This window comes from Callithrix jacchus, chromosome 6 (assembly GCF_049354715.1).
Source record: "Callithrix jacchus isolate 240 chromosome 6, calJac240_pri, whole genome shotgun sequence".
Classification (NCBI taxonomy): Eukaryota; Metazoa; Chordata; class Mammalia; order Primates; family Cebidae; genus Callithrix; species Callithrix jacchus.
In genome coordinates, this window is record NC_133507.1 from 97967706 (window position 1) to 97980831 (window position 13126).

A 13126-nucleotide genomic window follows, 5' to 3' on the forward strand; every position below is an offset into this window, starting at 1 on the left:
AGAAAAAGCCAGGGAAGCAATGAAGAGGAAATGGACTCAGCTCTCACTCTCCGTAGCAGGAGATCATCAGAGGGTGTTGGAGGTTTCCCCAAATCTCAACTACAGAATGTGAGCCAGGTTGTAATGTATAAGGAAATCTTTGCTGTTGGAAAAAATACCTCTCCTTGGGTAAATTAAAACTTGCATTTATAGTCTGCATGTGCTCTCTCCTTCCCCAGTGCGATAATTTGGAAGTTGAGGCTACCTGTGTCAGAAGCCCCTGAAGGTGGTTCTGGGAATCTGTATATTGAAGGAATGCCCAGGTAATGCTTTTGGAAGATACGACTTCTTGAAAAGCACTCCTTGAACAGTTCTTCCCTGGTGGAGCTCTCACACTGCTCCTACCTGAGGAGTAGGTGCACCTTCACAAGGGACTGCCTTTAGTAAAGTATGTGGCAAAGAACCTTGATGAAGAAAAGTTGGTTCCAAAAGGATGGCACCACATCAGTGATTTGGTATACGAAAGAGTTTTTGTACCCATCTGTGGCCAAACAGGTCATCCTTCAGGCTTCTGGGCCAGAATGCTGGCCTGGGTACCACTTTCTAACTCTCAGTAATGTGGAATTCCAGAGCTGAGACCACTGCTATGCCAGACTCTTCTAGCAGGGTGGTTGTGGGTGTTTTTTATTCGGCCCACTCAAGCTCTGGTGACCCAGCTGTGTGTTAGGAGCAGGCAAAAAGAGTTAGACTCGAACAAAGAGAAAACACCATCTTTCTTCTTTCCCCCTTCCCCCATGTAATCAATAATTCAGCCCTCTAAAGCAAGCCAGATGCCTGATGGAGTGCTTGCTGCAAGGAAGATGACAAGGGCCATTCAGCATCCACATCAACTTCTAAAACTTCTTTCTTTCTCCCTCTCCTGCCTCACCTCCTGGCTTGCCTCTGGTCTTCTTCCATCTAAATGCAAAACTAATGTATCTGCTAACAGGTGGCCCAAATACAGTCCAAGAGGAACAAGGATAAAGTGTGTAAAACTGTGGGGGAAAGTGGAGCCAATAGTTTTAAATGTCAGCAAATCAATCAGTCGTTATTGACATTACCATCCCCTCTGAGTATGCAAATGCAATCAGCAACTACTCGTATGAATGAAAGGCATGAGTCAGAAAATGCTCCATGAACCAACCCACGTCATGGATCTGACTCACTTACTAGAGGCTTCATATAATTCATGTATTTAAAAAACATGTGTGTGTATGTATATGCATATATATAAAATATACATATATAATGTATATTATATACACACATATTTCACTTCACATTGTCAAATTGATCTTGAATGGAAACAATCATCTACCTGAAGTTTTTATATGACATTTATTAAATTATTAAATATAATGGACATTTGCTAAACATTTACCAAGTTTCAAACATTATTCTAAGTGTTAGGGATACAAAGACTTTCCAGTGACTGATATTTGGGGAGTTACTAACAGCAGAGTTTTGACAAAAATCTGAACTAAGAATTTCCTTCATGAAACTTTTGTAGTAATAGTTAAGGTGCCATTTTTTGCATGGACAAGGCTCCTGAAAGCCAATCCGATAAAAATGTGAATCATTTACGACAGGGAAAGTCACTTTCAGCAAAATGATTAGAAGGAGCATGAAATGTGAAAACAGCAGTCTTAAAGTCTTAAATTCGAGTCTACTGTTACCTTCTTTGGAAAAAAAATGAAATTAGTATGTGGTTAACTCTTGGGAAAGGTAAGCATAAGAGATAGTGAGATTGTTATAAAAGAATCACAACAGTTGGAGAAATTCTGGTTCTTAGACTTGATGGAGGATTTGCAAGTGTTCCTTTTTTGACTATGCTTCATAACTCACATACATGTTATCAGATATTACATAACAAAAGAACCCCTCCCCATCCCAGAAGGAAATGCTGTCTGCACTGCGGCATGGGGCAAACACCTGCTTTGTGCCAGGTGCTTTTCCAAGGGCTTTGTTCCTATTAGTCCATTTAATCTGGAAGGATCATTTCTAATGTCTGTAAAACTGGAAGAACACAAAATGGTGCAGAAATATTTTTGTAGCATCAATTTGGATGCATTTTGATCCAAATTTATATTTAATTCCAGTGCGTAGGGTACAGAGGATGCAATCCATTCTTCCTTATTTCCACATCTACCTTTTCAGCAGAACTCCTGAGAGTGTAAATTCCTTTATATTCTGATTCCTTGGGTCCTAAGAAATAGATACAATTGCTACAGTGGAATGAATTGCCTGGGAAGTAACTTGGTATTTTATTTACCCTTTCCTTCAGTCCTTGGCATACCCATCATTCACATCTAAATAAGTAAGGCAGATTAACATGAATGACTTCCTCAGGGAGAATAATTTGTGGTATTTTTAAAGCCAGCACGAATAGACACCCATCTCAATCCAAGAGCCCCCAGGAGGCCATCACCTCTCTAAAGACTTAAAGAGGATTAAAGTTTTAAATGCTGGGTGGCTTGATTAATTTGGTGATAGTGGGTGGTGTGTTCCACAGGCACACTCCTGGTCGGCAGGTTAGAGCCCTGAGAAATGACTTGGCCTTGGCAGGACATATCTCTATGCCTCTGTGGGACAGAGCAGCTGGGAGCTGGTCCAAACTGGGATTATCCAAGCCACATTTGATGGGCAGCCCTTCATCCACCAGTGAAGCCTTGTAGCTCTGGGTCTGCATCTGCTTTAACTAAGATCAGAGGCTCTCACAGTTCTGCCTTTGTCAACCAAGGCCTGGAGGTGAATTGCAGCTTTATGTAACCTCTGTTACCCAGGCGACACCAGCCTAGGAATAAAATCCTACTCAAAACCAGTCAGAAAAGCACCTCCTATTGTGGCACCTGTGGACCCCCTTCAAATAACCCTCTTTCCTTCTGTCATCTTCTCCTTTTCCTCCCTTCATTTACTCACTCATTCCTTTGGTAAATACTTGTTATATGCCAGGCACTGTTCTGATTGCAGGAGCTTACATTCTGTTAATAAAGACCATTAGTAAAATAATGTAGTGTATTAGAAGCGATTAAGAGAAAAATCATGCAGGACAGAAAGGCAGGAAGCATCTCTCAGCTCTTTGGGGAAGTCTCCAAACAGTGTCCCTCCCCTGCTCTTCGTCATGGCCCTCTCCTACCCTAACCTGTCAGTGGTGGTCTATGAGGCCAGCCATGAGGGTTCAGGGAAACTGGGCCATGCCCACCTAGAGCCCAGCCATCCTTTCCTGCCCACATTGCTGCTGCAGTTGTGCAGAACGGTAGTGTCTTTTGCGAAACCCATCTCATGTTTCAGAGATGCCTCATTATATTGTGGACCCCTGTCAAACAATTAAAAGTGGTTCGTGACTACCGCCCAGCCCTAAAGGGACCAGGCTGTTTAGCGCATTGCCTCTGGACCTCTTGCTGTGATGCGACTTAGAGATGGCACTCACACACTTAGATATGTGCACACACATCCCCCTGCAGACACACCGCTGGAGCATGCATTGCATTGCTTTGTGGTTTCCTCCTTACATAAATGATATACTTAACTATCATTCTGGAGCTGTCATTGAGAACCTTCCAGATCAGAATGGAGCTCTGCACTTCAACTGCTGCTTAACATCTATAGTATAAAGGCATCTTTTTCCTGTGAAGGATGTGAAAGTGTGTTTTGTTTTGGAGCTGCATACTGAGGAATGGAACTGTTGTATTTGTACATTTTGAATTAGATCCTTCTGACTGCCCTTATGCCAGTCTCTGCTCCTACCAGCGGTCCATGACAAGGCCCTGGTTTTACTCACAGCTCCTCCTCCCTCAGGCCCAGACCTGAGCTTGTGGGGTCCCGATTAAAGGAAAAGCAGAGAGACCCACAGGCACAAGTACCCGTGCCCTGTAACCCTGAGACTTGGGCTTTGGGGCAGCTCCCGGTGGCTTTCTTGATAGTGGCTCATTCCCTAGAGCCCTCTGGTGGACACAGCTAGGAAAGACCTTGTGTTACACTGATTCACCATTTGAGAATGGTTCCTTGGGGGTGTTTACCTACATCATTTAAAAAATGGTATTTTATTCTCATGGTTCTGACTTTAAATGGTAAGAAAGGGTCTACAGTTTTTTTTCCATTCCTATCCAGTGACCACCTAGTACCTCATGCCAGAGACAACCAATATTATCTTTTTGTGTATTCCTCCATAAACTTTTATGCATATGCATGCAAAATGTGTGTGTGTGTATGCGCTATTAAGTTTTATTTTCCCCATTAGATGTGTGTTACAGCATGGTAGACAATGTAATATGATGGTTAAGAGTACAGATGATAAATCCAGACCTCCTAGGCTTAAATCTCAGCTCCACTACATATTACCTGCATGGCCTCTAAGAAAATTACCTACCCTATTTTTGCCTCAGTTTCCCCAATCTGCAAGATTAGGATTACTACTAGCGTTACTACAAAGATTGAAAGAGTTACTATTCATAAAGCTGTTAAAACTGCATCTGAAGCATAGTAAGAAGTATAAACTCATTCATTTAAACAAAAAAAAAAAGAGGAAGGGAGGGAGAGAAAGGAAGGAGGGATCTGTCCAGACATACTTCACTTTGTTTTTAACTCAGTATATTCGTGTATAGTTTTGTGGAATTGCGTTGTGCAGATGAGACACTGGGAGTTTACCAGTTCCCTGGTGATGGATAGAGTGATTGTCTATTCTTTTGCTACGACACACTACTCTACCATGAATAACCTTGCCTATAGTAGTTTTGTAGGTCTGTGAATATGTCTGTAGGATACATACATAAAAGTGGAATCGCTGGGTCACAGAGTATGTGCATTTGTAGTGTTGATGGCTATTGCCATATTGCCTTTGTGGAAATTAGACCTATTTACTCTCCTAACCAACAATGTGGGAAAGGGCCTTTCTAAGATTCATGAACACAGTGTTTATAATAAACTTTTAAATCTCTGCCCAAGTGATAAATAATAATGGGATCTCAGTGTAGTTTAATTTCCATTCTTTTTATGATACGTGAGGGTGAGCCTCTTTTCATGTGTTTCAGAGTTCTGTTTCTTTTTCTGTAAACTATCTGGTATTTGCTTTCCCACTTTTTCTAATGAGTTATTTATTTATTCCTGACTTATAATTATTTATTCCTTACAGATTTCTAGGACCTTTTTACATATTAAGGAAATTTTCTTTGTGATTTGAGTTACAATTATTATTATTATTATTACTTTTTGAGACAGAGTTTCGCTCTTGTTACCCAGGCTGGAGTGCAATAGCGCGATCTCGGCTCACTGCAACCTCCGCCTCCTGGGTTCAGGCAATTCTCCTGCCTCAGCCTCCCGAGTAGCTGGGACTACAGGCACGTGCCACCATGCCCAGCTAATTTTTGTATTTTTAGTAGAGACAGGGTTTCACCATGTTGACCAGGATGGTCTTGATCTCTTAACCTCGTGATCCACCCGCCTCGGCCTCCCAAAGTGCTGGGATTATAGGCGTGAGCCACCTCGCGCCCAGCCACAATTATTTTTTCCAATATTTCACTGTCTGTCTTTTTTTCTTATATATAGGGATTCTATTAGAAAGAGAGTGTGTGTATGTAGTCTAATTTTCCAATATTTTCTGTAATGGCTTCTGAGTGTTGTGTCACAGAATAGCCTTTACAACTCTTAAAGAAATCTCCCAAGATTCCAAAGTGCCATTTAGTACTTTAATGGTTTTGCTTTTCAACATTTAAATCTTAAATCTATTTGGAATTTATTCTGATAAGCATGTGAATGATGGAATTGTTGAGGAGTTCTAAGTCCTCACTGGGCCCCCCCACCTGGCAGCATTCCTTATTTCCTTCCAGTGGGAGTCTGTCTTCTACACCCCTTCACTCCTTGCTGTCTCCAATTCTCTCCTATTGCAGGCTGCCATTCGTGCCTAAACCCCAGGGGTATTTTCTTAAAGCTACCGAGTGGCCTGCATGCTATTCAATCACATGCTCCTTCCGGGGCAGCTCTCAGCATGCCCCAAAACTGTTCCCATTTGTCTAGGACCTCTGTTCCCATCCCCAGCCCACCCGCTCAAGTGCTTAAAATGAACTGGGAAGGCTTTTCTTTATTTGAAGCCATGGGAGAGGTGGCTTATTTCCACTTCTTTGCAGATTCCAAATATCAGCCTTTTCAAATATCAGTCCCTCTGTCTCAGCCTCACCACTTAGCTCCACCCCAGGTCTCTCAAAGGAGGCACTGTGTTATCTCCACCATGTCAATTTTCATCAGAAGGATGAGTAAAATGCCTTTGTTTTCTGAAAGCCCTCTTTAATCTTAAATTTCCCCATTTCTGTTAGTACACCTCATACCTGCTTCCTCTGCCACCACCCAGTTTAGAACTAGCACACCTTTTCTTCTTGAATGTCTCCAAACGCAGCTCCTCCATAACCCAACACCAGCCAGTTGCCTGTCACTTACCTTGATGCCTAGATCTACATTTCCTTTCATCCCATTAGAAACATCTTTAATCACATCCAGTCTCACCCAAAGCATCTCTAGTGTGAGTTCCAGACTTAGACTTTAACCAAGGGAGGCTCACAGGAGCCCAGAGCTCCCCTGACCCTCATGGCTCTCAGGCCTAGAGAAGCCTGAGGACCCTTGGACCTCCACAGCATACCTGCCCTGGAGGGGCCAGCCTGGCAGTGGAGACACCTATCTGACATCAGACACCTTTCTCTTTCCTCCCTCTTGCAGCATCTGGTAAATACCCCTTTTCTTATGGAGCTGTCAACCTTCCCCTTCAGAAAGCCTCACTGTGGTGGCATCAGTTCATGAACCACCAGCTTGAGAGCCTGTACCTCTCCCCAACTTTCCTTATGAAGATAAATTGTTTCTGACTAATGACATGAGGGTCTCAGCAGCCATAAAGATTATGGCTCTGTTAGTCCATCTCTTCATAATGACATGCACTATTTATCCAACTAACTTACCTGATCACTGATCCCTAACCCTGTGAAGTTAGCCTTGTTGTGTGGGTATGTATGTGGCTAGTTTATTTCAATAAATTATTTTTTCAATAGATAATATTTAATACTAAAGCTGGACTTAGAATTAAGAGGTCTTAATCCTGTTTGATGCCTTGCACAGCTGAGGGATATAGCATCCCACTAGTAGCCGGGGCCATGTCACTAAATAAAAATGCAAATTGCAGAATAGCATATAGGATGTGATAGTATTAACAAATGTGTGCAAACACATGGACTTTATTTCTCTGTGAATATATATGTAAATGTACAGAAACCAGCGTAGAAGGAGACAGGCCACACCGATGACAGCTCCTGCCCCCAGGGGGACATGGTGGAGGGCCTGGAACTGGCAGGGGTACTCAAGGGGTATTTTCACCTTACAGACTGTTTGAACGTTTTTACAGAGAAAAACATATTCAGCAAGTATTTTTTAAAGTTTAAAAATTCACTTAAAGGAAAAAAGTTCATTGTAGTTGAACAGGCAAATAAATGCCAGTTAGTGTTTTTTATACTTAGGAATAAAAAGAGAGTAAAATAATTTCCTAAGAAGGGCCATGGATAGCAAACATAGAGACTATGGGAAATCTATAAATGGGCAATGCCCTGAAGTATATTCCTTAGCAATCAAACAGTGCCTCCCACACAGAGATACAGGCAGCCTCTGTACGTTGGCTTTATCTTACCCGAGCAGCCACCTTCTAGGATTTTGTAATGGTCTTAGAAAATCAATCCCTACAAACATGCAGTTAGAGGGGAAAAATGACATACAATTGCATGTTTTAAGGTAAATCCACAGTACTTCTTTACTTCCCACTTGGAAGTTTTAGGCAATTTCATTCTTTACTGTTTCTACAGTACCCAGAGTGGTAGTTCTCAAGGAGGGGGGGGAGCCAAAACAAAAATCACACCTGCAGAAAATGAGTGGGATGCTATATCCCTCAGCTGTGCAAGGCAGCAAACAGGATTAAGACCTCTTAATTCTAAGTCTACCTTTAGTATTAATCTGTCCAAAAAAAATTCATTGATTTAAATAGTTTTTGTGTGTGGATATGTATGTCACTATCTTCAGAGTAAAGTCCCCTCCCCCTAAAATGTCCCTACCCTTGTGCTGGTTAATTGGTAGTCCACTTTGCTGCTATACAGTAACAGTCTTGACAGCATGGAGCCAGAATGCTGGGTTCAAATCCCAGCCGCTCTACTTCCTGTTCATGTGACATTGAGCAAGTTTACTAAACCTCTCTGGCCCTGAGGCTTCACATCTGTAAAATGGGGGTGATCATGATGACCTCCCTTGGAGGGAAGCTTTGGGTAGTGAAGAAGCTGGGCACACTACAGCTGTCTGAATAGTGCCTGGGAGACAGGGAAGCCCCTAAATAAGTTATCTAAGACACCCTAATTTGCTAACTCTACTGCAGCTTGACAGGACAGATACGCTCCTTGAGACAGGCCCCTCAGTCTTCTCGGGAAGCTCCTTTTTATATCCAGTGTGTGTCCCTGAGTGCTAGCCGTGTAGTCCTGGCTTGGTAGTGGCTATGTGTCCCGAGGGCAGAGCATCTTTGCTGAGAGTAAGACTGTGAGGGGCACACTGTCAGCCAGGCACCTTCAGTAGGGATATTTATTCCCCTTTGGGATTTGGTCTTTTTTTAAAGAATTCCAGGATTTCATCAACACATAGTTGAGAGCCATCGCTCTTTGGTAGTTTATAAAGTAACAACAGAGATAAGACCTAGAAGCACTGCTTGTGGTCCTCACTGGCATGAAACAGTTTGAACAACAATAAAAAAAGTAAGTAAAAAGCTGTGTCTTGTACACAGTGTGAACTCTGACTTAAAGACTTTCATTTTAAAAGCTCTTTATTCACTGCTATTGGCATCTCAAATAGCTTTTGGAACAGTTTTGTTAAAGGTAATGAAAAAGTGCCTGTCTCTTTTAACATCTATCTTGTGCATTTTGAGTATCAATGAAATAATTTGAAGCACCTCCCTGGCCCCATCAAATCTCTGGGCTGTGGGAGGAGTAAGGAAGAGCTGTCCTTTGACTAGTGCATGTTAACCCAGGTCCTTTGGGTCTGTGTTGCAGGGATCATGTATCGCAAGTCCTGTGCATCATCAGCCGCCTGTCTCATCGCCTCTGCCGGGTACCAGTCCTTCTGCTCCCCAGGGAAACTGAACTCAGTGTGCATCAGCTGCTGCAACACCCCTCTTTGCAATGGGCCAAGACCCAAGAAAAGAGGTAGTTCTGCTTCCACCCTCAGGCCACGGCTCCCCACCACCATCCTGCTCCTCAAATTAGCCATCTTTTCAGCCCACTGCTGAAGCTGAAGGAGATGCCACTCACTCCTGTATTGTTCTTCCAGCCATCCTTTTATTCTAGGTAGGGAGCAGGAGTCCGTGTTCTCTTTTTGTTCCTTTGCAAATAATGAAAGCACTCCATGTAAAGCATTTTTGTAAACTCAGTCTGACTGAATTTTCATTATGTACTTGAAGGAAGGAGGTGGAGTGAAAGTTCACCCCTACGTCTGTGTAACCAGAGCCAAGGCCAGGCTGGCACAGTCAGCCCTTAGAAGTCACTGAGGTGGGCACTGCCTTTTGCAAAGCTGCCAGCATCCATTCCACCCCTGATGGGGGCATAGTTTATTTTGAGACTGCAGTGTGAGGGTGACATTGTTTTCTTGGGGATGGAGGGGCAGTTCCCACTCAAAGCTTCTTCACTAGACATTCAAACTTCATGCTCCGGAAAACCATTCTCTGCACCAGCATTGGCTGGTTTTGCACTTGAGCTGGGCTCCAGTAACTCCAGACTCAATGGTTGGGGCTTAGACTGTGGCTCCGCCTCGCTCTGAAAAGTGCTTAAGAAAACCTTGTTAGTTCTCCTTGCAGAGGACTGGTGCCGGGATGCGAGGAAGAGCAGGGGGCGCTGCGCAGAGTGGGCGCTGTCCATGGTGGAGAGCGCTTGGGCGCGCAGGCGCTTCTCGTGGTTGGCATGCTGCAGCGACAAGCGACAGCACAGCACCTGCACGAACACCCGGCGGAACTGCTGCGAGGACACCGTGTACAGGAGCGGGTTGATCACCGAGCTGAGGTAGAAGAACGTGTCCGAGAAGGGGAGGAGGATCATGTACGCCCGGAAGTAGGACCTCGTCCAGTTGTGCTTGGGTTTGGCTGCAGCCATGATCCTCCGAATCTGGTTGGGCATCCAGCATATGGCCAGTGTCACAACAATCAGCCCTGGGCAGGCACCAGCAGGAGCGGGGAGGGGGAGCGGAGACAGAGAAAAACACAGCATGAGAATGCAGTAAATAAATAAATAAAACCATAAAATATTTAGCCCCTCTGTTCTGTGCTTACTGGCCAGAAAATGGTACCAATTTTTCAGTGTTGTGCTTGACAGCTTCTTTTGCCATGAGCAAAAGAGAATTTAACACTGGTTCAAACCCGGGGGTGTTGGCTGTGTTAAAGACCATTAAATGGTTTAGACAGTGTATTTATACTGGTTGATGTCTGTTAATTTTAAAAAAATGTTTTCATTGGTGTGTGTTTGTGTATCCAGAAAGCATTTTATGTTATCCATAAATCTGGTTTTGTATTTTCATTTTAAAGAAAAAGATATGTATACATATAGCTGCATTAGATAAAGCAGTGTTTGTATTTTAAAGGATGTCTGCACAAAGAAAACCTAGAAGACCTAATGATATTTTAAAATCAAATGGAAGTTGTATCCCTTTGGCAACAAAGCGGCACATTTAATGACACCGGTTTTGCATTCAGTTTCAAGGGAAGCAAAATCAGAAATAGCGTGTCACCAAGAATGTTTTTTGGACATATACATGCTAGGTATGCACACCTATAATCATGCTCATCTCTGCAACAGCACGTGCTTCTTTTCAGACACTTAGATTCATCATCTTTTCCACCCCCATATGGGGAAAAAGAATTATTCAAAGATGGCAAATATAAAACTGCAGCCAGTAACATATTCCCTTCCTTTGCAGCACTGAGCTGTGCTGTCAGCAGCCCAGAAGCAATCAGACCCTCGAGAAAAGACCACTTAAAGGCCCCTTATGTAGCTCAAATGTTGACTGTATGTACATTTGTTTGCATGCCCACAAGTTTGTATTCCAACTTATGTAACCGCCACTAGATTCTGCAATTCTGACAGAGAGAAAGATGCTACACCAACCATAAACAATTGAAGCATGAGAATTTACAGTGACAAAAGAGAAAAGGAAGATCAGGGGATCTGCAGAGCATTTGTTGTCTCTTTTCTTAAGAAGCCAAGACACCCAGAATATAAGTTCCCCGGTAGAGAGCTGCTATGTTAAAGCAGTATTTGCATTTTCAGAAATGCTTCCTTCCTCTCCTAAATTTCAATCATAATAAGAAACATTTATTCACTTTCAATCCTCTGATTTTCTTGGAAACCATAGGAAACTGACAGTTGGCAATGAATATTTCCTATGACTCATGGTCAATATTTTATTAATAAATGGGGGCCAGACATGGTGGTTCATGCCTGATATCTCAGCACTTTGAGAGGCCAAGGCAGGAGGATCACCTAAGACTAGAAGTTTGAGACCCACTTAGGCAACATAGCAAAACCCTATCTCGACAAAAAAAAAAAAAAAATAGAAAAATGTAGGCAGGCATGGTGGTACACATGTGGTCCTAGGTACTTGGGGGGCTGGGGTGGGAGGATCACTTGAGTCCTGGAGGTTGAGGCTGCAGTGAGACATAAATGTGCCATGGCACTCCAGCCTGGCTGACAGGATGAAACTCTGTCTCGATAAACCAATTTAAAAAAATGCTCCAGGGAAAACAGCCACATTCACACATCCAGAATTAAGCCTCCCAATTGTACTGGCCTGAGTATTCTGTGCCTGGTGTTGGAGGGACCCTAGGTGTATTCATATCCTCCACAAATCCCTATGTGACCAAGGAAGGCTTTGGAAACTCTCCTTTGTTAATTTCCACAGGTTTCTCCTGTCAACTCTCAGCCTAAACTTGGAAATATAAACCAATTTGCTAATTTTTTTCCTTTGAGTTTGCTATCCTGAGAACATCCAGCAAATCTAAAATCAGGTGAAGTAACATATTGATCTGATGAAAAAATGGCTAAAAAAAAGAACACCTTAAGTCCAGTATCTTCTGAATCACCTGGTTACAGATACTATAAAGAATTATTCAAAGGAACAAAAAAAAACCCCAACATATTTCTGATTAAAAAAATACATACTCACATAAGAGATCAGGGACATTTTTTCCCCACTACTTTGAGGAGTACAGGCGCTCCCAGCCACCTGTGCTATTTCAAATTCATCTTACGTTCCTGCTCCTGTTAGTATTCATGCAGCTCTGACTGAGGCTAATCTCATTAATTGTGAAGGAGCTAGGAAGCCACGTGTTTTCACAAAGTTTTGCATTGTTTTCTCTTCCATCACTGAATTTCAGAGAACATGTATAACCGTCTTCATCTGAGGAGTTACTGCCCAGAATATGGAAATTGAGTGCATGGTTTTACATGTGCACTGTGCTACACTGTGGGAGGTTGTACTTCAGGTGGTGAGAATCTAGAAAGGCAATGAGAAACACCTTGTACCTACCCTGAGCTGAACATAGCACAGCTTTTAAAGCCAACAGACAAAGGCAATGAGAAGAAAAGGCTGGCTTGTGAAACAAGGGGAGAGCAATGGTAACATTGCTTTTCTTCTGCCCTATCTTTGCTTCCTGTTCTCTTGATCTCTTGTTTACATGACCCTTACTCTTCTGACAGCTACCCACATGCACTGGCCTGGTGTCAATTGTCCTTGACTGATCATCCCATCAAAAGAAGCAGACTTCGGTAAAAAGCAAGACCCAGTCTCCAGGTACAAGGCAAAGGGCAGGGGTAAAGAGTTGTGGCATGGTTTGTAGCCAGGATAAAATTCTTGCTCTGAAGTTAAAAAGGAGCTAAAGTAACTAAGTGGGAGTAAGCTCAGTATGAACGAGTTCAATTATGAGGCAAAGAAGGGGAAGTTCAGCTTTCTGGATGTAAAAGTCGGTAGATATAATAGCAAAGGCAAAGTTGTAGAACAAGTGAGACAAAAACCTGAATTAGAAGTGGAGACAGATTTCCACGTTGTGCACCGGATGGGT

The 13126-nt window shown here is 42.9% G+C and overlaps 2 protein-coding genes across 3 annotated transcripts in view; one reads left to right on the forward strand and one right to left on the reverse strand.

The window, feature by feature from the left end:
- Positions 1-9310, forward strand: part of LYPD1 (LY6/PLAUR domain containing 1) — a 34034-nt gene extending 24724 nt beyond the window's left edge. For both annotated transcript variants that reach the window (XM_008999000.5, XM_002749506.6), the window contains one exon: positions 9075-9310. In XM_008999000.5, the coding sequence (XP_008997248.4) occupies positions 9075-9310 (236 nt within the window). The remainder of the gene's footprint in view (positions 1-9074) is intronic.
- The window catches only part of GPR39 (G protein-coupled receptor 39), a 227956-nt gene continuing 223657 nt past the window's right edge, over positions 8828-13126 (reverse strand). The window contains exon 2 of the mRNA XM_002749508.6: positions 8828-10222. Coding sequence (XP_002749554.1) covers positions 9714-10222 — 509 coding nt within the window. The 3' untranslated portion in view covers positions 8828-9713. The remainder of the gene's footprint in view (positions 10223-13126) is intronic.